This window comes from Babylonia areolata, chromosome 27 (assembly GCF_041734735.1).
Source record: "Babylonia areolata isolate BAREFJ2019XMU chromosome 27, ASM4173473v1, whole genome shotgun sequence".
In the NCBI taxonomy this organism is placed as follows: Eukaryota; Metazoa; Mollusca; class Gastropoda; order Neogastropoda; family Buccinidae; genus Babylonia; species Babylonia areolata.
In genome coordinates, this window is record NC_134902.1 from 4,541,268 (window position 1) to 4,568,510 (window position 27,243).

General features: G+C 42.7%; 1 protein-coding gene across 4 annotated transcripts in view; it reads left to right on the plus strand.

The window, feature by feature from the left end:
* Positions 1-27,243, plus strand: part of LOC143301121 (oxysterol-binding protein-related protein 11-like) — a 59,344-nt gene that overhangs the window by 2,175 nt on the left and 29,926 nt on the right. For 3 of the 4 annotated variants that reach the window (XM_076615173.1, XM_076615175.1, XM_076615176.1), the window contains exons 2-10: positions 4,308-4,342; positions 5,603-5,717; positions 9,670-9,717; positions 12,543-12,624; positions 14,752-14,837; positions 18,061-18,200; positions 19,950-20,058; positions 21,187-21,234; positions 22,690-22,770. In XM_076615173.1, the coding sequence (XP_076471288.1) occupies positions 4,308-4,342; positions 5,603-5,717; positions 9,670-9,717; positions 12,543-12,624; positions 14,752-14,837; positions 18,061-18,200; positions 19,950-20,058; positions 21,187-21,234; positions 22,690-22,770 (744 nt within the window). The remainder of the gene's footprint in view (positions 1-4,307; positions 4,343-5,602; positions 5,718-9,669; positions 9,718-12,542; positions 12,625-14,751; positions 14,838-18,060; positions 18,201-19,949; positions 20,059-21,186; positions 21,235-22,689; positions 22,771-27,243) is intronic. The other variant, XM_076615174.1, reaches the window with a different exon arrangement.

Sequence of the window (27,243 nt, forward strand, 5' to 3'; positions counted from 1 at the left end):
TGTAATTTTGTGTGTGTCACTGTGTGTGTGAAAGGGTTTGAACTGGAGAAACATTTACAATTTTTCACATATTATACTTCATGCTGGTCTTTCTGTGTGTGTGTGTGTGTGTGTGTGTGTGTGTGTGTGTGTAATATGAACTAATGAAGTAGGATTTTGATCTGTCAGTCTTTCTCTCACTCTCTTTCTGTCTCTCTTGAATCATTACCCACTCCCTCCCTCTTCCCGTAATCCCCCACCCCTTCGCACTTATGTGCCAGGTCATTGTATGCCTATGGCCGAATCACATGATTAAATCATCTGAATCTGAATCTCTCTCTCCACTCGACCCTAATCTCCCCCACTTTCACTTTATCAGTTTCCCTCCTCTCTTTTTCCATCAAATCCTCCGCCACGCCCCTCCCCCCCTCCCCCCGCCCCCCCACTTCCCTCCTCTCTTTTTCCATCAAATCCTCCGCCGCGCCCCTCCCCCCCTCCCCTCCCCCCCGCCCCCCCACTTCTCTCCTCTCTTTTTCCATCAAATCTTCCGCCATCCCCCTCCCCCCGTCCCCCCGCCCCCCACTTCCCTCCTCTCTTTTTCCATCAAATCCTCCGCCGCGCCCCTCCCCCCCCTCCCCCCCGACCCCCCACTCCCCCTCTTGTCTGTCTGTCTGTCTCTCTTCTCTCTCTGTTTTTCTTTCTTTCTTTCTTTCTTTCTCTCTTGTGTCTTTTTCTTTTTGAGAAGCTGTAGGACTGCCTGACTCAGTAAGAGCACAGTGACCTGTGTTAATTAGACAGATCATGCCGTGAAGGGGGAAAGGACAGTGTGATTCATCATATGGGGGGGTGGGGGGTTTGGGGGGTGGGGCGGGAAAACCCCTTTTGCTTTCCTGTCTGGACTGCATGGCTTTGCTGTGCTTTACATTGCTCTACCGCCGCATGGGTTTGCTGTGCAGTCCAGCTTTTGTTTGAAGTAGTGCAGGGCTATCTACTGCCACACCATGCTTACAAGTTCAGGTTGCATTGATTTTTTTTTTTTTTTTTTTTTTATTCCCTGAGGAAGATAGTGTCTGAGCTGAGCTGAGTCAGTATGACTAGGAGTGGTTTTTTTTTTTTGGTTCGGTTTTTTTTGGTTGTTTTTTTTTTTAACCAGTATTTCTCATCATCAGCATGGACCTGTTGTGTTTGATTTATTGATTTTTTTTTTTTTCCTTTCCTTCCCCATCCTGTTTTGGGAACAGGCTGGTTTGGTGGTGATAACCACTGAAGGTGGAGTAAAGTTGAATGAACTGTTTGCTAGTGGCCTTGTGGTCGGTTAAGTTGTTAGAGCTTTTGGGGTCTTAGTTTGGTGAAGGTTGCGTTGTTCTGGAGGTTCGAGTCCTGGATGTCTGTCCGAGCATGGGATGGTCTTTGATGCCACTTTGCATATTATGCGCATAATGTATGTTAATTATCAGTGATGGAAAGCAAGCAGTGTTAAACATGTGGTCAGCTACCTTAGTTGATATTGTGATATGCACAAAACGGGTTTAGGATCTTGAAATGTGTTCATGTCCTCTATGTTTTGTTGATCATTTTAGTATGTATGCGCTTGTTTTAGGCTGTGTGTGGCACTGTGTGAATGTCGCTGTATATTACACATATATATGTGTGTGTTCTTCGGTTTAGCATCCGTGATTTTAGAACAATGAATGCGTGTGTTCTAAATGTGTATTCACTTTGTCACTGTATGTTTCTTGTGTGTGTGTGTCCCTGTATGTTTCTTGTGTGTGTGTGTGTGTGTGTGTGTGTGTGTGTGTGTGCGTGTATCTGGTGTGTGTGTGTGTTTCCTTGATTAAAAAAACAAAACAAAACAAAAAACAACCACCATGTATAGTGAAGTCAGTACTAACTGCTACAACAGTACAAGGAAGAAGGAAACATTACATGGAAGCAAAAGACAGAGACAGTACTTGATACTGTTACTTTTACATAATCATCATGAACAAGGATGCATGCATGGTGGGGAGAGAAAAAAAAGAGCATCAGTTTAGCTTACCACGTATACCAGAGTTTACTTCCTTCATTTCTGGACGCGAAGGAGTTTTGACAACGTACTGGCCAGCACACTGCAGATCAAGTTGTTCAGAGCTTTGCGTCTTTGTTCTGAGTAGCGTTTTGTGCCATGGTAAGGTAGGACTATAACTCATGAACGTCTTCTTTTTTTTTTTTTTCCAGAAAAATTGTTGAAACTATCAACAATAGCATAGAAAACGTGACACTTGAACTAAGCTGAAGATTTTTTTTTTTTGTAACTTGGTTGTTTATGAAATGGGTTAATTTAATCATACAGATATATCTGCCCTTTGATTAATAAAGAATACTACTTGTGTTGCAAAAGAATGCTTAAGATTTCTACTTGTTACTAACTTTCATCCTGTTTTGTTTTTTTTTTTTTAAATTTTTATGAAATAAGTTAATCACACACTTTCATCCTGTGCGTGTTTATGAAAAAAGTTGATCACACACGAATTGCCCCCCTCCCATAAAAAGTTATTTTATATTTATAAATAACTGTTTTAAAACAACTTTAGGGATTTCTTCCAAAGCTATTACTTTAGATTTATCCAGTTGCAATTTATGAAGTGAATCAATCATACATAATTGCCCCCACCCCCCCACCCCCCACCCCCAAATCAAAAACAAGTTTGTATTGTAAAAGAACATGTAAGGTTTAATCATTATTTTTTTTTATTTTTTATCCTGTCATTTTGTTGATGAATGAATCATGTAAGGTGAGTGTCAGAAATAACTAGAAGGCCTTATGCATGCAAGCAAGCTATGAGACCCACCCTTAGACAGAGAGAGAGAGTACCAAGGCTTATCAGCTCTTTGTCTTCAAGTTGAACTGGCTACACTTGTTCCATGTCTGAGCTCTGCTCCAGCTCTGATGTATGCATTTTCCCACCAACATGTAATTTCTAATCCTGACAGTCTTTGTTAGAATTATAATAATTTCACAAACAGAGACACTCGAGGCAGTATCAGTATGCGTGAGCGGTCAGTGTAAACTGTCATTTGACAGTTTTGACTAAATAAATCACTGAGAAATTACTGCGGCAGAGAGAGAAAACTAAAAACTAGTGATTCTAAGGCAGGGAAGGTTGTGTGTTGTAGTCTTTTCAGTGCTGAAAGAGTTAGGAAAAGAAAAAAAAAAAAGACAAAAAAAAAGACTGCCCCTCCGTTGACATTGAGTCGATTGACAGCACCGTTATCAGTCTGGCACCAGAGAATGGTGCCATTAGATGCAGACAGTTGTAGTGGGTTACTGGGTGAACTGAAGTGAAAGCGAAGAACGCTGCACGTTGATGCAGTTGTCGTTGGATCAATGTGCGCGCACTCCAGCAACCGACACAGAGTCAGACAGACACTTTAGACTGATTGATTACATGGGTATCAATTTGTCAGTCTCTGTCTGTCTCTCTCTCTCTCCAGTCACTTATGCAGTTAGACCCCCCCTCCCCTCTCTCTCTCTCTCTCCAGTCACTCACTCATGCAGTGACTCTCTCTCTCTCTCTCCCTCTCTGTGTCTCTGTCTGTCTCAGTCTCTCTCTGTCTTTCTCTGTCTCTGTCTCTCTCCCTCCCTCTCTCTCTCTCTCTCTCACTGTGTGTGTGTGTCTCTCTCTCTGTCTCTCATGTCTAGTCATATCACTTATATTAGTTATAAAGGCAGTTATGCAGTGATATTCTTTCACACACACACACACACACACACACACACACACACACACACACAGAGTAACACATGTGTACATCCGGACACCCACATCCATATATAGTAATACGTTCATTTATGGGAATCAGTTATATTGACACTGAAATGCACTCAGAAACAGAGAAAGTTTGTGTGTGTGTGTGTGTGTGTGTGTGTGTGTGTGTGTTTCTCACTGTGTGTGTTTATGTGTGTGTGAGTGACTGTGATTGTCACAGTGTGTGTGTGTGTGTGTGTGTGTGTGTGTGTGTGTGTGTGATAAAAGATATTGCATACTGTGTTTTTCCTCAATAAACACTGTGTGTGTGTTTGTGTGTGTGTATGTGTGTGTGTGTTTGAGTGCCACTCTGTATTGGTGTGTGTGTGTGTGTGTGTGTGTGTGTGTGTGTGTGTGTGTGTGTGTGTGTGTGTATATATGTGTGTGTGTGTGTGTGTGTGTGTGTGTGTGTGTGTATGTGTGTGTGTTTGTGTGTGTGTGTGTGTGTGTGTGTGTGTGTGTGTGTGTGTGTGTGTGATGTCTGACATTGCATGCTGTGTATTCTGACTGAACACTGTGTGTCTTTGTTCCCTGCTTCAGGAATTTGAGGAGCAGGAGAAGGGCAAGAACCCGAGGTATGTGTGGTTCATATTCATCTGTTCTGCTGTTCTGTTTCTTTGAGCCCTGAGTTTCCGACCAATTTTAACCCTTCTGCCTGAGCTCCTGAGCCAAAATTTGCAAATAATTGGTATTTAATGTGTCACGGAGGATATAAAAAGAGAGCCCTGACCACCGCTTTACCGGTGGTAGAGAAAAATGACATAATGCCTAGCCACCGGTTGAGCGGTGCGTAAACACTTGTGTTGTGTTTTGCTGTTGGTTGACTTATATTGAAATCGATCTTTTTTTATCCAAAGCACATGCACAAAACACAGTGAAAAGGCGCGGCCATGTTGGTACTACGTTCGCTGACATCAGAATATTACGGTTTTTCTGATTGGCTCTTCAATATAAGTCAAATAATAGCAAAACACGACACAAGTGTTTACGTACCGCTCAACCGGTGGCTAGGCATTATGTCATTTTTCTCTACCACTGGTGGTCAGGGCTCAAAGGGTTAACATGAGTGTGTGTGCAGTTGTAGGTCATTGTACATATATATGTTTTGGTTTAGACAGTACTTGTTTGAAAATGTCAGAAAACAAATGCAATAAAATGGAAAGGACAAGAACTGCAAAAACAGTCTTATTTAACTCATGTTATAATGTACATGTGCACCAAATTGGTGAAGGATACCTCAGCAGGTAAGAATTCAAACAATGTACCTCTGCAGGTAAGAATTCAAACAATGTAACATGAATTATAAACAAAAGAAAAGTGAGAACGAATGTGCTGGCAAATATATTATGTAGAGGAGGCATGTAGAGATGAGAAAATGGAGCATCAGTGCAATAACCAAACAAACAAAAAAAACAATAAGAAAACCCCAACACTTCATGTGCACAGAGGTGCTTACAGAAAAGCATATTCTGTTTTCTACTGAACATGGACTTTGGATGATAAGGTGACATACAGTCACAAGGTAGTGTAATGATGATGGACACACACACACACTGCATACATACATTTTAACTTACTTGTGTATCTAACAGCTACCCTAACACATACGCACACATAGGCAGGCACAAACTTACATAAACGCACGCACACACAATACACATTCCTGTACATGCATGTAGTTATGTACACATACATACGTATACACACATAGTCAAGCACAGCTAACGCAAAGGAAGTGGACCTGCCACAACTGAACTTACTGCTGAGGGAAAAGGTGAGTTTTGAGACGAGATACAAAATCTCGCATGGAAGTGAAGGCGTGCGGTGTGTTTCAGCATGACCCGGCCCAAGATGGAGGGACAGCTCCTGAAGTACACCAACGTCATGAAGGGCTGGCAGACACGCTGGTTCATGCTGGACCCGGACTCTGGCATGCTGGAGTACTTTGAGGTGTGTGTGTGTGTGTGTGTGTGTGTGTGTGTGTGTGTGTGTGCGTGTGTGTGTGCGTGTGTGTGTGTGTGTGTTTGTGTGCATGCGTGTGCGTGCGTGTGTTGTCTTCAGTTTAACGTCTTTCCACTTGAAGTGATATTAGCACGTGTGTGTGTGTGTGCATGTATGAGTGTATATGCGCGTGCGTGTGTGTGTGTGTGTATGTCTGTGTGTGTGTGTATTTGTGTGTGTGTGTGTGTGGATGTGTGTGTGTGTGTGTGTGCATGCATGTGCGTGCGTGTGTTGTCTTCAGTTTAACGTCTTTCCACTTGAAGTGATATTAGCACGTGTGTGTGTGTGTGTGCATGTATGAGTGTATATGCGCGTGCGTGTGTGTGTGTATGTGTGTGTGTGTGTATTTGTGTGTGTGTGTGTGTGTGGATGTGTGTATGCGTGTGTGTGTGTGCGTGCGTGCGTGTGCATGTTGTCTTCAGTTTAACATCTTTCCACTTGATATTAGTACATGTGTGTGTGTGTGTGTGTGTGCATGTATGAGTGCATATGCGTGTGTGTGTGTGTGTGTGTGTGTGTGTGTGTGTGTGCCACTCTGTGAATGTGTGTGTGGTGTCATATATTGCATGTAATATATTCTCACTGAACACTGTGGGTGGATAGTGTGATGAGTGGGTTACATGATAGGTGAATAGTGTGATAGGTGGGTTACATATGTGAATAGTGTGATAGGTGAGTTACATATGTGGATAGTGTGATATGTGGGTTACATATGTGGATAGTGTGATATGTGGGTTACATATGTGGATAGTGTGATAGATGAGTTACATATGTGGATAGTGTGATAGGTGAGTTACATATGTGGATAGTGTGATATGTGGGTTACATATGTGGATAGTGTGATATGTGGGTTACATATGTGGATAGTGTGATAGATGAGTTACATGATATGTGGATAGTGTGATGGGTTGGTTACATGACATGTGGATAGTGTGATGGGTGGGTTACATATGTGGATAGTGTGATGCGTGGGTTACATATGTGGATAGTGTGATGGGTGGGTTGTGGGTTACATATGTGGATAGTGTGATGGGTGGGTTGTGGGTTACATATGTGGATAGTGTGATGGGTGGGTTGTGGGTTACATATGTGGATAGTGTGATGGGTGGGTTGTGGGTTACATATGTGGATAGTGTGATGGGTGGGTTACATATGTGAATAGTGTGATGGGTTGGTTACATGATATGTGGATAGTGTGATGGGTTGGTTACATGATATGTGGATAGTGTGATGGGTGGGTTACATATGTGGATAGTGTGATGCGTGGGTTACATATGTGGATAGTGTGATGGGTGGGTTACATATGTGAATAGTGTGATGGGTGGGTTGTGGGTTACATATGTGGATAGTGTGATGGGTTGGTTACATGATATGTGGATAGTGTGATGGGTGGGTTGTGGGTTACATATGTGAATAGTGTGATGCGTGGGTTACATATGTGGATAGTGTGATGGGTGGGTTGTGGGTTACATATGTGGATAGTGTGATGGGTGGGTTGTGGGTTACATATGTGGATAGTGTGATGGGTGGGTTGTGGGTTACATATGTGGATAGTGTGATGGGTGGGTTGTGGGTTACATATGTGAATAGTGTGATGGGTGGGTTACATATGTGAATAGTGTGATGGGTTGGTTACATGATATGTGGATAGTGTGATGGGTGGGTTACATGATATGTGAATAGTGTGATGGGTGGGTTACATATGTGAATAGTGTGATGGGTGGGTTACATATGTGGATAGTGTGATGGGTGGGTTACATATGTGAATAGTGTGATGGGTGGGTTACATGATATGTGGATAGTGTGATGGGTGGGTTACATATGTGAATAGTGTGATGGGTGGGTTACATATGTGGATAGTGTGATGGGTGACTTACATGATATGTGGATGGTGTGATGGGTGGGTTACATGATATGTGGATAGTGTGATGGGTGACTTACATGATATGTGGATGGTGTGATGGGTGGGTTACATGATATGTGGATAGTGTGATGGGCGGGTTTCATATGTGAATAGTGTGATGGGTGGTGTGATGAGTGGGTGGTGTGATGAGTGGGTGGTGTGGTGAGTGGGTGGTGTGGTAGGTAGGTGGTGTGACGGGTAGGTGGTGTGGTAGGTGGGTGGTGTGGTGGGTGGGCGGTGTGATAGGTGGGTGGTGTTGTAGGTGGGTGGTGTGGTGGGTGGGTGGTGTGATAGGTGGGTGGTGTGGTAGGTGGGTGGTGTGGTGGGTGGGTGGTGTGATGGGTGGGTGGTGTGATGGGTGGGTGGTGTGGTAGGTGGGTGGTGTGACGGGTGGGTGGTGTGGTAGGTGGGTGGTGTGGTGGGTGGGTGGTGTGATGGGTAGGTGGTGTGATGAGTGGGTGGTGTGATGAGTGGGTGGTGTGGTGGGTGGTGTGGTGTGGTGGGTGAGTGGTGTGATGAGTGGGTGGTGTGGTAGGTGGGTGGTGTGATGAGTGGGTGGTGTGGTGGGTGGTGTGGTGTGGTGGGTGGGTGGTGTGATAGGTGGGTGGTGTGATGAGTGGGTGGTGTGGTGGGTGGTGTGGTGTGGTGGGTGGGTGGTGTGATAGGTGGGTGGTGTTGTAGGTGGGTGGTGTGATGAGTGGGTGGTGTGGTGGGTGGGTGGTGTGGTGGGTGGGTGGTGTGGGGGGTGGGTGGTGTGGTGGGTGGTGTGGTGTGGTGGGTGGTGTGGTGGGTGGTGTGGTGGGTGGGTGGTGTGAGGGATGGGTCATGTGATGGGTAGGTGGTAATACATATTATTATTAAAAAAAAAGATTCTAATGAGAAATCACTTCATCCTGTAGATTTTTTTTTTTTTTTTTTGCTTATCATATTCATACCTACCAAATACATATTCCGTGAATCATAAATCACTTCAACCTGTCAATTTCTGCCTGCCGGCAGTATGCCTTCCATGGATGTGTATATATATACCAGCAAGCATAGATCATAAGAGATGTGAGATCTCAGCACTGTGACACAGTTGCTTCCACAGGTGAATCTGACAGCGTGAAGACTTAGTGGCTCAGGGTCCTATCCTTTCTTTGTTGCTCAGAGTGGGACGGGAAGAGGCAACATGTGTGTGATCCTTTTATCACAGTGAGCGGGTGATGCATCTAGCTGTTCAGGCAACATCTGTGGGTGTATTTACCCTGTCAATAGACATGAGATTTATGTATATATTTTTTTAAGCATTCATAGAGTATAGACTCATTGTGAATCATCACAGCGAGCGAAGGTATAACTGAATGTGGCCGTTTCAAAAAAATGACATTTGCTGTGTATACATCTGTGTAGGATAGCTACAATTTCCGACTGCAAGTAATGAAACGTGAAAGTGGATAGAATTAAAAGTGGCAACATTTACTGGGCGTACATGCATGCGACTGTGATGGAAGGGTAGCGATTTCAGACAAAATGTGAAAAAGACACCCCCCCCCAAAAAAAAAAAATCCTCATCTCTAGTGTTATGCAGTGATGGACTTGAAAGATTTATGACTGCTACAACCACTACTACCACTGCTACTGCTACTGCTGCTGCTGCTGCTTCTCCTTGTTCTCCTCATGATGATGATGATGATAATCATAAATTTCATGAACAATAATTTATGATGATTACAATAATATGTTATTGATAGTAATAATGATAATAATGGACATTTATATAGCGCGTTTCTCCCGAAATACTGCTCAAAGCACTTTACGATTCCTTCCTCACTCCCCACACCTCCCCCCATCACATAATGATAATGATGGTGATATGATTATAACAGTAGTGGCAATAATGATTTATTGATAGTAATAATCACATAATGATAACTGTGGTGATATGAGAATAATGATACTAGTAGTGGCAGTGATGATGATGATGACGATGATGATGATGGTGTTTTTCCATTGCAGAAAGAGGAGCATAAGAAGCATCGACCGAGAGGCTGTGTACATTTAGCTGTAAGTTGTTTTAATGGTCTCAGCTGTGTACATTTAGCTGTAAGTTGTTTTAATGGTCTCGGCTGTGTACATTTAGCTGTAAGTTGTTTTAATGGTCTCGTGGCAGTTCATGAGGTTTTTTGACTCACTTGTGTAAACAAAGTGAGTCTATGTTTTAACCCGGTGTTCGGTTGTGTGTGTGTGTGTGTCTGTGTGTCCGTGGTAAACTTTAACATTGACATTTTCTCTGCAAATACTTTGTCAGTTGACAACAAATTTGGCATAAAAATAGGAAAAATTCAGTTCTTTCCAGTCATCTTGTTTAAAACAATATTGCACCTCTGGGATGGACACACAAAAAAATAAAAATAAAAAAAGAAGCCTAATTATATGCAAACTGCATTTACTGTTATATTTATATTTTTTGTATTCTCTAAACTTGGCACTTTGATCTGATATTCTGACCCAACAACAAGAGCAGTCATTATTATCATTTTTTGTTCAAACAGGAACTTCTTTTGCTAAGCATGAAATTTTTATTTATTTTGCAAACATTTTGGTGCAGATAGTAAAAAAGGGAAATTACTCTGTAATTAATGCTAGGGGACTTAATTTATCACAAGTGAGTCTTGAAGGCCTTGCCTCTCTTGTTTTTCTTTCACTAATAAAAATTCACATTCGTTAGATTTCTTTTAACAAAATTTTTTTTTCTAATGTTTTGTTCAGTGTATGCTTATTTCAAACAGATTTCTTAAAAAAAAAAAGAAAGAAAAAAAAAAAAGGTCTTGTTCCAGTTAATGTTTGTTTCAAACTGTCTTTCATTTCAGTGGAGTGATGGCCTAGAGGTAACACGTCCGCCTAGGAAGCGAGAGAATCTGAGCGCGCTGGTTCGAATCACTGCCCAGCCACTGATATTTTCTCCCCCTCCACTAGACCTTGAGTGGTGGTCTGGACGCTAGTCATTCGGATGAGACGATAAACCGAGATCCCGTATGCAGCATGCACTTAGCTCACATAAAAGAACCCACAGCAACAAAAGGGTTGTTCCTGGCAAAATTCTGTAGAAAATTCCACTTCAATAGGAAAAACAAATAAAACTGCACGCAGGAACAATTTTTTTTAAATGGGTGGCGCTGTAGTATAGCGACGTGCTCTCCCTGGGGAGAGCAGCCCGAATTTCACACAGAGAAATCTGTTGTGATAAAAAGAAATACAAATACAACTACAAATAGTGGTGACATGCCTGCCTTAGAAGCAAAAAAGAGACTTTGAGGCTACGAGATCGAATCCGACCTCTCCTAGGATTGTCCTCCCCTTGACGGGCGCAATAGCCGAGTGGTTAAAGCGTTGGACTGTCAATCTGAGGGTCCCGGGTTCGAATCACGGTGACGGCGCCTGGTGGGTAAAGGGTGGAGATTTTTACGATCTCCCAGGTCAACATATGTGCAGACCTGCTAGTGCCTGAACCCCCTTCATGTGTATATGCAAGCAGAAGATCAAATACGCACGTTAAAGATCCTGTAATCCATGTCAGCATTCGGTGGGTTATGGAAACAAGAACAAACCCAGCATGCACACCCCCGAAAACGGGAGTATGGCTGCCTACATGGCGGGGTAAAAACGGTCATACACGTAAAAGCCCACTCGTGTGCATACGAGTGAACGCAGAAGAAGAAGAAGTCCTCCCCTGTACTAAACCTTGAATAGTGGTCTGGGTGCTGGACTTTTGGAGGAGATTGAACTGAGGTCCCATGTGGCGCACTGGCTTAGCGCACATGAAATAACCAATGGCAGCAAAAAGGGTTGTCCCTGGCAGAATCCAGAAGAAAATTCTACTCTGTGGTAGTGTAAGTGAAACACATCCACTGGCATGCAGAAACAAAAGGTTGGGGCTGCGCTGCTGTTGGCGACCTGCTCTCCCAGGGGGAGAGCAGCCCTGCGTTTGAATGTTCACGTAGAGAAATATGCTGTGACAAAACAGTAGTACAGTACAATGCAATGGAATACAATAGAATGCAGTGCAGTGCAGTGCAATACCATGAAATAGAACAGAATAGAACATGTCTTTATTACCAAGTGTGCCGTGGTCACAAGGAATATTTGGGGGTGGGTGGGGGGGGGGGGGATAGTACATAACAAGGTACAAACATAAATCAAAAATTATACACAAACACTGATACAAAAGAAATTAGGATACATACAAGTGCATATCAATATAAAAACTTGTGCATACTCACACACGCACACACACACATGCACACACATGCACACACATGCACGCACGCAACCCCCCCTACTCCCCCCCCACGCCCCCCACACCCCTCCCACACACACACACAAACACTCTCACACACACACAAACACACACACACACACACACACACACACACACACACACACATTTGAACAGAAGCTGCATGTTACATATGGCTGATGACTAGATCTTCAGGTAGATGGCTGTTGATACCATACCATACCCCATACCACATACCATACCGTACCATACCATACCGTACCATACCATACCGTACCATACCATACCGAACCTTACCACAAATACAGTACATTGCAGTGCAGTGCAGTACAGTGCAATACAATACCATACCATGCAATACCATACCATACAACACACTAACAATACCATACAATACAACACAATACGATACAATACAATACAAACAGAAAAAAACACTTCAGTGATAGTATGGAGGCATGTGTTTTGCAATCTTTCTTTTTCTTTTTCTTTTTTTTCTTTTTCCTTAGTGAGGTCTGGAGAGAGAGAGAGAGGAAAGAATATTTCCTCAGATATATAGGAGTGTGTATGGATTGTGTGTCGTGTCGTGCAGGCAGCAGTGGTCAGCCCATCAGACGAGGACTCCCAAACCTTCACAGTCACCGCAGCCAACGGAGAAGCCTTCAAGCTCAGAGGTACGAGGACCTGATAAATTGTGTTCAGCTTTTTACAGAATACACTTAGCGGAGGAAGTGGAGGTGGCGTGGGGTTGGCGTTGTTGAGAGAGGCAGACGTAGAGGGGCCCAGAGTGATCGCGAATCGATTGCGATCGTGCCTTAATTTTAGCCCGATCTCCCAATCGAGCCACATAATTTTGCGACCTGTTTGAAGACATAATTGGACACAAAACAGAGACGCCAAAGAACCGATAGACAGATAGAAAATGTGAAAAAACTTAGCCGTATGAAGTGCACAGGAAAAGGTGTCGAGGTGGCTGCCGGAAAAAGAGGGCGCTAGCCAGGGGGACAAAGGGGAGGTTACCTACTTCATGGAGGTTATCGGCCTTAGTACTTTCGTTTTCTCCGCATAGGCGGATAGTAGTTTGCACAGGACAGGAATGTCAGACCCCTGCCAGAGTCTGCACTAGCTGGGTCACGGTAAGTATGTTATTTAAACGTAATTTTAGATCGAAAATTTCTTATATATATGTGGTGTAAAACAGAAGAACAACACAAGAAAATCACAGTCATTCAGCATGTGTATAGATAAACCATATTAAGATGTGAACCTTGGGCAAACCATCATTACAATCAATAATCACAGTAGACAACAACAGAAGCCCTTAAAAAGTAATTTAGAGTAAATCATACATACACTATCAGAGCCATACACACATGCAGTAATAATCTCAGTTAAAGGATAGACATGACAGTATACTAAAAGTTGACATAGACATATAATAGCAGTGTCCAGTTTATAGTATTTTGAGTTAGGACATCATATTCCATGCACATACACTCTGGCATTCATTTCCAGTCATCCATCTGGATTATCAGTTACTGTTATTTAATATCTGGATTGACATTGGAATAAAGCTGCATTTGGTTCTGTTTGTTTTGAATTTTGGAACACAGAAACGTTTGCCTGGAGGTAGGAAGTTGGTAATTATTTGCCAGTGTATGGCCGTTTTGAATTTTGGAACACAGAAACGTTTGCCAGGAGGTAGGAGTTGGTGATTATTTGCCAGTGAATGGCCGTTTTGAATTTTGTAACACAGAAACGTTTGCCTGGAGGTAGGAGTTGGTAATTATTTGCCAGTGTATGGCTGTTTTGAATTTTGGAACACAGAAACGTTTGCCTGAAGGTAGGAGTTGGTAATTATTTGCCAGTGTATGGCTGTTTTGAATTTTGGAACACAGAAACGTTTTGCCTGGAGGTAGGAAGTTGGTAATTATTTGCCAGGGTATGGCCGTTTTGAATTTTGGAACACAGAAATGTTTGCCTGGAGGTAGGAAGTTGGTAATTATTTGCCAGTGTATGGCCGTTGTCGCTTGAAATGCTTGTGGCATTCTGTCGAACTCTGACACTGTACAGATCACACAAACTGTCCTGTCTCACACCCACAACCTTACTGCACACACTCACAAGGTGGGTTGTTGATGGGTTTGGTGCAGTGTTTTGTTGTTCAGGGGGAGGGGGGGGGGGGGGGATTTTTGAAGATTATGGCATGGACCATTGTCCACTGAATTTCTGGTTCACACAAGCTGGAATTTCTGCTGGTCAGCCAAATGTATTTTTGAAGATTATGGCATGGACCATTATCCACTGAATTTCTGGTTCACACAAGCTGGAATTTCTGCTGGTTAGCCAAATGTATCTACTAAATAAACAGAAAAGCTCAACAAAACAACAACAACAAAAAAAACCCCTCTGAACCCCCCCCAACCACCCCCAGCCCCCTTAAAAAAAAACAAAAAAAAACAACCCAACCTGCACAGTGTGATTCCTGTTTATTCAAAATTGTGATATTTTAATTTAAAAAAAATATTATTCTAGTCAGGCTGACAGTATTTGCTGCCTCTGTGTGTGTATGTGTTTGTATGCTTGTTGGAGTGAGTTGTGTGTGGGTTGTGTGTGCCAAGGTGGGTTTTTTTTTTGTTTTTATTTTTTTATAATTTTTTTTTTAGTGCATTTACCTGTGTTTTCAGTTTGCTTAAAGCAGTGTGTTTGTGCCCATGTGGTGTTGGAATGAACAGCTTTAGTTAATCAGTGGGAAAGTGAACGATTAGTTGGCTAATTGGAAAGTGAACTGTGTGTCACAGCCTCGGACGCAAGAGAACGGCAGCACTGGGTCGATCGGCTGAGGTCGACAGCAGAGTATCACACAGCCAACATGGGATTTGCACAGGTCAGTTCTCTGAATGAAAGTTAACTCATTCTGGACGATGGAACGCTATAGCCTTCCTGACGTAAGGTAGTGTTCCGGATGACGGAATGCTATAGCGGTTTTGACAATTAAAAAATTTTCCACGTTTTCCTCATGGGGTAGCATAACAATCACAGCTTTACTGGGCATTGCGAACATGTCAAGTTTCATGGAAAGTTTCTTCATGAGGTTCCTTAACAACACACTCCACAGCGAGCCAGCGAGTTCAGGACCCCACATGACGAGCTAATCTGTATACGTATCGAAAATGGTGTCACAGGCGATACAAGTGGAAAATTTAGGAGCAAACAAGATCACGACAGCGGCTTTTACCGCTGCTGAAGTGATTGAAATGCTTCAAACTGAAGGTTTCGATGAAGACGTTGAATAAAATATCTGCAGTGAAGAAAGCTACCAGCAAGAAAATACTGACAGTGACTCAGCTTCTGACAGCAGTGAAGATAGAGGGGGGGTGGGTGTTCACATGATCTGAGGAGAGGGGTCAGGGGGTCAAGTACAGTGAGTTTCATTCAGTCACTTTATGTTTTGTATTTTTTGTGATTTTTTTTTCCTAACCCTAACAAATGGGTCGTCTGTAAGGGAAAAGCAAGGGAGAAAACTATTCGTCCAGAGTGAGTTAATATCTTTCATTTCATTAGGGATTTTTGATACTTTATAGCGCCTGTCTTTAGTCAGAGACCAAACTCACAGCGCTTTACAAACGCAGTCATTTGCACAAAAGGCTGTCCACCTGGGTGGAGCCAGCTGACAGCTGCCTTTAGGCGCTCATCATTTGTTTCCTGTGTCATTTTGTCGTGCTTAAGTCACATGCACACACATACATGTTTTTGAGTGGATTTTTCCTCCAAATTCTGACAGGGATGCCCCTTTTTGTTGTTGTGGGTTCTTGAACATGTGCTAAGTGCATGCTGGACACAGGCTCCGCTTCGTTGTGTCATCCGAATAGCTAGCATCCAGACTTAACTCTTTCTGGACGAAGGAATGCTCACGCATTCCTACACAAAACGTACTCGGTTTCGGACGAAGGAATGGAATAGCATTCTCCGAAAGTAAAATTCCATCATGCGCTGTACACGTGATTTTGTGATTAGCCAAGCAGAGTGCGCTATTCTGGGTCACTCCACAATCGAACAGTATGATTGGTTAGTCTGGGATCTGTGGCCTGTCTCGCACACACGCTGACAAAGTCACTGACCGGTCGTCTGCTTGCGTGCCAGCCTGTTAGCAAAGTGGCCTCGTCTCGGAATGTTGCGAAGCGAACAAGGCAGTGATGGCAATGTTTTAGGGTTGCCGAAGTACTTGAAATGCTACAAACTGAAGGGTCGCACATTGAAGAGGTGGATGATGACGAAGAAGAAAGCGAATTTAATGCAGAAAGCGAGCATGGGTATGGTGATTCGGGGTGAAAAATTGGCAGTATTTTCTACATATGGCAAAACTGTAAAAATAAGCTGAGAAATTTGGTTTTTTTAAAAGTAATAGCTCAACATGTAATAAACCAGTTCTGAAAGTTTCATTTTCTTACACAGTATTTTGTATTTTTTGTAATTTTTTTCCTAACCCTTATATATGGGCCGTCTGTGGGGAAAAGCAAGGGAGAAAACTTGTCGTCCCGAGTGAGTTAAGGTCTAGTGGAAGGGGAGAATATGCCCAGTGAATACTGGCGAGTGTGGAATTCAGTCCAGTTTGATAAGATTCGCCTTGCTTCCTCAGCAGAGGAAAAGAGACTTTTATAGCCAGATTTCCATGTCTTTCTCCTTCTGTGTGTTTGTGTTTCATTGATCGTTAACCTTTTGAGCCCTGACCACTGGTTTACCGGTGGTGGGGAGGGGTGGCATAATGCCTGGCCACTGGTTGAGTGGTACGTAAACACTTGTGTTGTGTTTTGCTATTGGTTGACTTATATTGAAGAGCCAATCAGAAAAATCCTAATATTCCGATGCCAGTGAACACAGTACCAACATTGCCGCACCCCCTCACTGTGTTTTGTGCATGTGCTTTGGATAAAAAAGATCAATTTCTACCATGAAGCGTGCAGAGTCTCAACCTGACACGCCTCCTTTGATCAACTGATTCTGCATGCTCAGATTCATTTTCAACATCACTATCTGTAGCAAAATCATCCGATTCGAATTCCACCGTACTGTCAGAGTAATCACTGTCATACTCTACTTCCGATAAATCATCAAGCATATCAGTTACTTGCTGCGTTGTGTACAGTTGTTTTCTCGCACGTTTTGTCCCTGATTTCTGCCCTGACGGGCCAGGTTGAGACTGCACACTTCAAGTGTTTACGCACCGCTCAACCGGTGGCCGTGCATTATGTCATTTTTCTCTGCCACTGGTAAAGCGGTGGTCAGGGCTCAAAGGGTTTAATACCAATTATTTGCAAATTTTAGCTCAGGAGCTCAGGCAGAAGGGTTAAAATTGCTCAGGGACTCCAGGCTCAAAGGGTTAATATGTTGTTTACAGTCTTGTCATGTCTCCTTCATGCTGTGTGTGTTTATGTCGTCCATTGCTTTTTTCTTCCTCTGATTTGGTCTTGTTCTAGCCACTTCTTTGTGATTTGTGAAGAGTGTGGGGGGGGGGGGGGTGCTGATGTGTGTGCATGTGCACACATGTGCCTGGATATGTGTGTACTTGCAGATGTGTGTGTGATATGTGTATTTGTGCACATGTCTTTGTGTGTGTATTTGGGTGTGTGGGTGCCATGGTTTCTTTCGTATATGCACACAGGCTCCGCTTTATAAAATGTGTATGTGAATGTGTGCGTATGTCCATCTATGCTTGTATGTGTGTAGGTGTGTGCTTGTTTGTATATGTACATGGATCATGAATGTTTGTGATTTCACTTGTGTTTTGATATATGAACACAAATGTTTGTATGCTTGTGTGTAGAGGTATATACGCAGACATCTCTATGTATGTGTGCAAAAGATTAAAGGTATATACACAGATGTCTCTATCTGCATGTGTTTGTAGAGATACGCACACACATACGTGTATATATGTGAAGGTGTGTACACAAATTGTGTGCAGAGATATGCACAAACATATGTGAAAGGTGTATACATAAATGTCTATATGTTTGTAAAGATATGTACACAAATGTCTCCACATGTGTATAAAGGTACGTACACAGATGCATCAATAAACGCATGTGTTCGAACCTGTGCCCTGGCAGCAGCACACCCCAGGTCACCACCGCAGGGACAGCGGGGGCAGCGTGGCCCCGCGGGACGGAACGCCCAAACGTCTGGAGGCCTCGCAGAGACACAAGGGGCAGTACAGCAGTGAGGAGAGCGTGCACAGCACTCCAGGAAGGTTTGTCGTAGGGGTCTTGGCTGGTGGGGTTTGTGCTGGGGATTGTTGGGTTAACCCGTTCAACCTGAGGGAGGTTACAGCCTCGGCAGGTTCTCCTGCCACACTGATGCAGAAAAAACTTGCAGAAAATGTACTGAAATGGAACTGTTTTCCCTCCAAATTGACGCACTGAATTAGAAAGACTTGCAGAAAATGTACTGAAATGGAACTGTTTTCCCTCCAAATTGACGCACTGAATTAGAAAAACTTGCAGAAAATGTACTGAAATGGAACTGTTTTCCCTCCAAATTGACACACTGAATTACTGTGGAGTGATGGCCTAGAGGTAACGCGTCCGCCTAGGAAGCGAGAGAATCTGAGCGCGCTGGTTTGAATCACGGCTCAGCCACCGATATTTCTCCCCCTCCACTAGACTTTGAGTGGTGGTCTGGACGCTAGTCATTCGGATGAGACGATAAACCGAGGTCCTGTGTGCAGCACGCACTTAGCGCACGTAAAAGAACCCACGGCAACAAAAGGGTTGTTCCTGGCAAAATTCTGTAGAAAAATCCACTTCGATAGGAAAAACAAATAAAACTGCACGCAGGAAAAATACAAAAAAATGGGTGGCGCTGTAGTATAGCGACGTGCTCTCCCTGGGGAGAGCAGCCCGAATTTCACACAGAGAAATCTGTTGTGATTAAAAAAAAAAAAATGCAAAATACAAAATACAATACAAATACTGTAGAAGTTGGTTTCTCTTTGTTTTGTTGTTTGTGCATGTGTGGGAATGTGTACGCCAGGGCATTGTTCGCGCTCAGGCCTGCATGAGTTAAAATTTATTTTTGATACCTTTGCAATTAGTGTTTGGAACTTGAAACTGATGTTTAATTCTTGAAAGGAATGTTTGATGGCTAAGATTAATGTTAAATTCTTAAAGTTGGTAGTTAATTCTTGAAATTATTGTTTAATTCTTAAAGTAATGTTTAAGACTTTAAAATTGTTTGTTATTGTTGAAATTAGTGTTTGATACTTTTCCTAAAAGTAATGTTCGATCTTTAGAATTATGGGTTAATACTTAAAATTTAGGGTTAATGCTGTGCTTATGTTTAAACTTAATGTTAAACACTATCTTCAATATTTAGAATTGATGTAATTGTTAGTGTACTCACAAGCACACACAATGGTTGTGCACATTTTGACACATAACACAGATATACTTGACTTCATTTATTGTCATAAAACCCCGAAGGATTAATAGACACAACAAAGAACAAAAGGAACAAAGAAATGAATGGTCATCTAATATGCATGCAATGAAATACATAGTTGCTACAAATGTATTCACAAATCAGCCCCTTCCTATCTCTTTGGCTGCCTTCACCTCTACACTCCACTCACTTGCTCACTACGATCAGCCTCGGATCCACTCCACTTACGCATACCCAGATTCAAACTCTCGACCGTTGGTTGCCGTTCTTTCTCTGTTTCTGGACCTTGCATTTGGAATGAACTTCCTCTTTCGCTTCGTCAAGTCTCCACCACTCAGCTCTTTCAAGTCTGGCCTTAAAACCCACCTCTTCCCAAAATAGCCTCCCTTGCCTGCCTCTTCCTTGTCTTTAGTTTCTCCAGTTTTAGAGTTATGCGTGCGTGAGAATGACTGGTGCGAAAGCGCTTAGATTTGTCTAGGCACAAGATTCAGCGCTATACAAGTACCATTATTATTATTATTATTATTATGGGTGTGTGTGTGTGTGTGTGTGTGTGCAGGAAGCAGGCACCAGTGTCCAGGTCGGAGACCCCGGCACCTTTTCTGGAGGTGCAGGAGTACCTGACGGAGGCCCACGACTACTCCCAGAAACTGAGCGAGAAAATTGCTGTAAGTGACACAGTGTGGTGAGAGACAGTCTGTCGTTTTTGACTCACTTGTGTAAACAAAGTGAGTCTATGTTTTTAACCCGGTGTTCGGTTGTCTGTGTGTGTGTCTGTGTGTGTCTGTGTGTCCGTTGTTAACTTTAACATCTGCAAATACTTTGTCAGTTGACACCAAATTAGTCATAAAAATAGGAAAAATTCAGTTCTTTCCAGTCATCTTGTATAAAACAATATTGCACCTCTGGGATGGGCACAAAAAATTTTTAAAAAAAAGAAGCCAAATTATATGCAAACTGCATTTACTGTTACATTTATATTTTTTTTATTCTCTAAACTTGGCACTTTGATATGAATATTCTGACACAACAACAAGAGCAGTCATTTTTATCATTTTTTGTTCAAACTGCCGCTGAGTCACTTCGGTGGTGTTCAGTGGTGCCTGTTCTGTTTTAACGTACTTAGGACACCACCTGCTAAGCCCCCTGCTAACGACAATAAGGAAACGTTGATGTTGATGATGATGATAATGTGTGTGAATAAATCTTTTGCGTAAATGTTTCAATTTTTCGTCTTGTTTGTTTTGATTGTTGGAAAGTATGTACTTGTATAATGTAAATGTCACATGACGGGCGCAATAGCCGAGTGGTTAAAGCGTTGGACTGTCAGTCTGAGGGTCCCGGGTTCGAATCACGGTGACGGCGCCTGGTGGGTAAAGGGTGGAGATCTTTATGATCTCCCAGGTCAACATATGTGCAGACCTGCTAGTCCCTTCATGAGTATATGAAAGCAGGAGGTCAAATACGCATGTTAAAGATCCTGTAATCCATGTCAGCGTTCGGTGGGTTATGGAAACAAGAATATACCCAGCATGCACACCCCCGAAAACGGAGTATGGCTGCCTACATGGCGGGGTAAAAACGGTCATACATGTAAAAGCCCACTCGTGCGTGAATATTAATGATAATGATGATGATGATAATGATCATAACAATAATCATAATAATGATGATAATAAGAAGAAAAAATCATCATGATGATGATGAGAATATTGATAATGATAATAGTAATAATAATGACACATTCAGGATTTCAGCAGTGCCTGAATCAGCTGCTGTTTTTTTTCTGTCGACAGACGCTGCCATATTCCGGTGATAACTGCTTCATGACTGGGCTGGATAAGGTGAGAGTGCTTTCCTTTGATTTCTGCATGCTGTGCAGATTTCTGTTGGAACTTTCTTCTTCTCATATTTTGTCCTTTTTTTTTTCTTTTTTTTTGTTTTTGTTTTTGATTTGTGTGTGTGTGTGTGTGTGTGTGTGTGTGTGTGTGTATACATATTTGAAACATATTTTCTTGTTGAGTTGTTGAAGAACATTGAAAAGGTCAGACCTGCGTGATAACGTAATGTTTGGGTCGAAGTATTGATTTTGTGAATAGAGTGCATTTGTTTTAATTGTTGTCACTGTTTAACCCTTTGAGCCCTGAGTTCCTGAGCAATTTTAACCCTTCTGCCTGAGCTCCTGAGCCAAAATTTGCAAATAATTGGTATTAAACCCTTTGAGCCCTTTCAGGTTTTCTGATGAGTTAGAAATCTTGGAGATTGCAGGGACTTGTTAAGCATAATTCTAAGGGGTCCCAGACTACCCTGAGAGGATCATCGGTCGCTGCACATTCCAGTAGTCAAAGCAGTATGCCTACATGCGTCTAGTGTTTGAAAATAAAGTACAAGATCAGCACTCTATGTTAAAGATGTATTCACAAAACTGCCCCTTCCTATCTCTGCGGCTGCCTTCACCTCTACACTCCATCTCGCTCACTACGATCGGCTTCGGATCCACTCTGTTTACGCATACCCAGATTCAAACACTCGACTGTTGGCCGCCGTTCTTTCTCTGTCTCTGGACCTTGCAATTGGAATGAACTTCCTCTTTCGCTTCATCAAGTCTCCCCACTCAGCTCTTTCAAGTCTGGCCTTAAAACCCACCTCTTCCCAAAATAGCCTCCCTTGCCTGCCTCTTCCTCGTCTTTAGTTTCTACAGTTTTAGAGTTATGCATGCGTGTGAATGACTGGTGCGAAAGCGCTTTGATTTGTCTCTGCACAAGATTCAGCGCTATATAGATACCATTATTATTATTATTATAGTCAAAGAAGTGCCAGGAAGTGGTGAGGGGAGACTTCTTCTTTCTTCAGCGTTCACTCGTATGCACACGAGTGGGCTTTTACGTGTATGACCGTTTTTACCCCGCCATGTAGGCAGCCATACTCCGTTTTCGGGGGTGTGCATGCTGGGTATGTTCTTGTTTCCATAACCCACCGAACGCTGACATGGATTACAGGATCTTTAACGTGCGTATTTGATCTTCTGCTTGCATATACAAACGAAGGGGGTTCAGGCACTAGCAGGTCTGCACATATGTTGACCTGGGAGATCGTAAAAATCTCCACCCTTTACCCACCAGGCGCCGTCACCGTGATTCGAACCCGGGACCCTCAGATCGAAAGTCCAACGCTTTAACCATTCGGCTATGGCGCCTGTCGGTGAGGGGAGACAGTTCTGCTTTTTAGCTGAGGATCCTCACTCCAGACTGAAGCTGTGATAGTTTTATTCTCACTCTTTTCATGACCTTGTTCTGCAGGACCTGTTGATGCTGAAAGCCACCTCAGGGGCCACCATCTCCTGCATTCAGCAGTGTCTGTCTTTATTACAGAACAATCAGGTCAGAAAGGATGTTGTTATCGTGTGTGTGTGTGTGTGTGTGTGTTGTGGTGTGTGTGTATGTGTGTGTGTGTGTGTGTGTGTGTGTGTGTGTGTGTGTGTGTGTGTGTGTGTGTGTGTGTGTGTGTGTCCAGCAGTGTCTGTCTTTGTTACAGAACAATCAGGTCAGAAAGGATGTTGTTATCGTGTGTGTGTGTGTGTGTGTGTGTGTGTGTGTGTGTGTGTGTGTTCAGCAGTGTCTGTCTTTATTACAGAACAATCAGGTCAGAAAGGATGTTGTTATCATGTGTGTGTGTGTGTGTGTGTGTGTGTGTGTGCGTGTCCAGCAGTGTCTGTCTGTTACAGAACAATCAGGTCAGAAAGGATGTTGTTATCGTGTGTGTGTGTGTGTGTTGTGGTGTGTGTGTATGTGTGTGTGTGTGTGTGTGTGTGTTGTGGTGTTTGTGTGTGTGTGTGTGTGTGTGTGTCCAGCAGTGTCTGTCTTTGTTACAGAACAATCAGGTCAGAAAGGATGTTGTTATCATGTGTGTGTGTGTGTGTGTGTGTGTGTGTGTGTGTTCAGCAGTGTCTGTCTTTATTACAGAACAATCAGGTCAGAAAGGATGTTGTTATCGTGTGTGTGTGTGTGTGTGTGTGTGTGTGTGTGTGTGTGTCCAGCAGTGTCTTTGTTACAGAACAATCAGGTCAGAAAGGATGTTGTTATCGTGTGTGTGTGTGTGTGTGTGTGTTGTGGTGTATGTATGTGTGTGTGTGTGTGTCCAGCAGTGTCTTTGTTACAGAACAATCAGGTCAGAAAGGATGTTGTTATCGTGTGTGTGTGTGTGTGTGTTCAGCAGTGTCTGTCTTTATTACAGAACAATCAGGTCAGAAAGGATGTTGTTATTGTGTGTGTGTGTGTGTGTGTGTATGTGTGTGTGTGTCCAGCAGTGTCTGTTACAGAACAGTCAGGTCAGAAAGGATGTTGTTATCATGTGTGTGTGGTGGTGGTGGTGATGTGTGTGTGTGTGAGTGTGGTGTGTGTTTGTGTGGGTGAGTTTTTCTGTGTATGTTCAACAATTGTCTGTCTTTGTTACAGAACAATCAGGTCAGAAAGAATGATTTGTACCCTGTGTGTGTGTGTGTGTGTGTGTGTGTGTGTGTGTGTGTGTGTGTGTGTGTGTGTGGTCACAGGAGTTCTGTAGTATCAAGCAATGCCTGTATTAGTTGAATAATCAGATTGGAACTGTTGATAGCCATCATGTGCCTGTGCATATCAACGCTGCCTTTGTTACAAAACTGTCAGATAAAACAAGTCATGTGCCTGTGTATCAAGAGTGGTTAGGGTAAATTTGTATTTGTATTTATATTTCTTTTTATCACAACAGATTTCTCTGTGTGAAATTCGGGCTGCTCTCCCCAGGGAGAGCGCGTCACCATACTACAGCGCCACCCTTTTTTTTTTTTTTTTGTATTTTTTCCTGTGTGCAGTTTTATTTGTTTTTCCTATTGAAGTGGATTTTTCTACAGAATTTTGCCAGGAACAACCTTTTTGTTGCCGTGGGTTCTTTTATGTGCGCTAAGTGCATGCTGCACACGGGACCTCGGTTTATCGTCTCATCCGAATGACTAGCTTCCAGACCACCACTCAAGGTCTAGTGGAGGGGGAGAAAATTTCGGGGGCTGTGCCGTGATTCGAACCAGCGCGCTCAGATTCTCTCGCTTCCTGGGCGGACACGTTACCTCTAGGCCATCCCTCCACTTGTGTGTGTGTGTCACTGGTTGTGATGTATTCAGCATTGCATGTTTTTGTTACGAAACAGTTGATCAAACTATAGAGGTGAAGGAAGCATGGGTAAAGTAGGGGGGTTGACCATCATGTCTTTGTGCTATCAGAAGTAAGACCTATGGACACAGATCGTTTTCTTTTCATTCGCCGAAGACATGGAACAAGCTCCCTGATAACCTCTGTAAGCACTTTACAAACACAGAGTCATTTACACAACAGGCTGCCTACCTGGGTAGAGCTGACTGACGGCTGCCACTGGGCGCTCATCATTCGTTTCCTGTGTCATTCAATCAGATTTCAGGCACGCACACCTAACACACTCAGACAAACATATAACATTTAATATTTTATGTGTATGACCGTTTTTGTTTATTTACCCCGCCATGTAGGCAGCCATACTCTGTTTTCGGGGGTGTGCATGCTGGGTATGTTCTTGTTTCCATAACCCACTGAACGCTGACATGGATTACAGGATCATTAACATGCGTATTTGATCTTATGCGTGTGTATACACATGAAAGGGGTTCAGGCACTGGCAGGTCTGCACATATGTTGACCTGGGAGATTGGAAAAATCTCCACCCTTTTACCCACCAGGCTCTACTGAGATTCAAACCTGGGACCCTCAGATTGAAAGTCCAGCGCTTCAACCACTCGGCTATTGCGCCTGTCTCTCTCTCTCTCTCTCTCTCTATATATATATATATATATATAACCCATACCTTTCTGAAAGGAAAATGACCACACTTTCTGCTTATCACAACTGTGCATGAATTCAGTGATTTTGCGGTAGGAAAATAGGAAAATTCTCACTGTGGCACATACAGAAATTTCTGTCCTTGGGGGCACATGTTTGCACGCCAGAAAGATGCTTAAATTTCTGGCCTTTGGGGCACATGTTTGCACGCCAGAAAGATGCTGAAATTTCTGTCCTTTGGGGCACATGTTTGCACGCCAGAAAGATACTTAAATTTCTGGCCTTTGGGGCACATGTTTGCACGCCAGAAAGATGCTGAAATTTCTGGCCTTTGGGGCTATAACTGCGAGCAAATGTTACTTGATTTTACATTCAAAATTGGTTTGTTCTGATTTTTTGGAGGCTGTGGTACTTACAGATTCTGGAGCAGGTACAACTGCTTATACTCTTATTCAGGAGCCAGTTGCATTGCTCGGACGGAAGAGCCTTGTATGGTCGTAACCCGCTACTAACTGTGTGTAGTATGGACCTGACCAATGGCGTAGTAGTTCGGTCAATGTAGGCATTTAGTCAGATGTAACTGTCAAAAAGTTAGAACCAAGCTATGCAACTTGCACCTGAAACAGGGCATGATGATACTGACTTATGCCCCAAACAGTGGTGATGAAAAGTATCTTTAGAAAACCATTGGATCGCACCACTCAATGTTAAAATGATTATGAACTTGTCTTAGTGCTGTTTTTGTATTGTGTTTGTTTGTTTGGGCTTGAGATTTATTCAACTGTGGCTGTATACTATTGGTTGCAGTGCTGTCAATGTTGCAAGTCCTTTGGATCGAATGTTTGTTGCAAAAAGGTCAGACCTGGGCTGCTAAAAGATGGACTATATTTCTCGGATGCTTTAGTTTCTTTAAACTGCCGCTTGATCTGAGCTCTGAATTGGCTTTTCTTCTTCTTCTTCTCCTCCCTGAACTCTGTGAAGAGTCAATGGGGCACTGTACAGAAGAACTTCTGTGTGTATTTTATGATTTTTCTTGTTTATTTATTTGACTTACCAGTTTTTACAAATATCCACACATTCAAGTAAAACAACCAAAAGATAATTGACCTGTTCATTTGCACTTTTAGTCTTCGTGTGCAGCGTTCAGACACAGTCTCTTCAGGACTGTTATTTTAATTTATTTTTTTTCCAAACGCAAGAGATTTTTCTTGGACGACTGGGAGTACAGGTTTGCTTTGCAACTGATCTGCTTGTAGTTGTTTTAGTCTTGAGGAGGGTGTGTACTTCAGGTTATTTGTATCAGTACTTTTGTTAACAGATGTTGGGCCCATCAGTTTGCCTAGTTCACTGGTATTTTATTTTTAGGTGCTTCTATTATGTTATTAGCACATGGGTTTGTTGGGAAGATTATGTAGATGGAAATGTGTCTGTGTCTGTGTGTGTTGGTTCTGCATGTGATGACAGAGATGCCAGCACATCTAGCTGTTTAGCTTTTTCGTTCACTCAGAGTCAGACTCATTTTGCGCAGATTCACACTAACGAGAAACGAGAGAGAAGGACTAATGGTAACATGTGCCTCTCCAGTTTTCAAAGCGTGGTATTTGTGAAGTTATGTGAAAACAGCTGTCATCTGCTGCATCAAAAAACATTGTGGTTTTCCTGTGGACCAATCCCTTCGATGCTTTCATGGGCAGGTGACCCAATCACATCCAATGAAAACTGCCTGTTCATTGAGCCTTTGAAGCTTAGACAGCCTGTGGTGTTACCAGCAGAATGAGAATCGGGATCAAAAATCTAACTTTAACCCTTTCGCTGCCAGGAAAATAAGATTTAAGTGAAATCTACTTGCCAGGTTTTTTTTTTTTTTTTTTTTTTTTTTTTAAATGGGTATAAATTTTCAGAAAATTCTGTGCTCTTTGTTATTGGAGAAAGACCCATAAAAGTATATATATATTTTCTGAAAGGTAAATGAATAAAGAATATAAAACACATGATGTTTTCCCATTTTATATA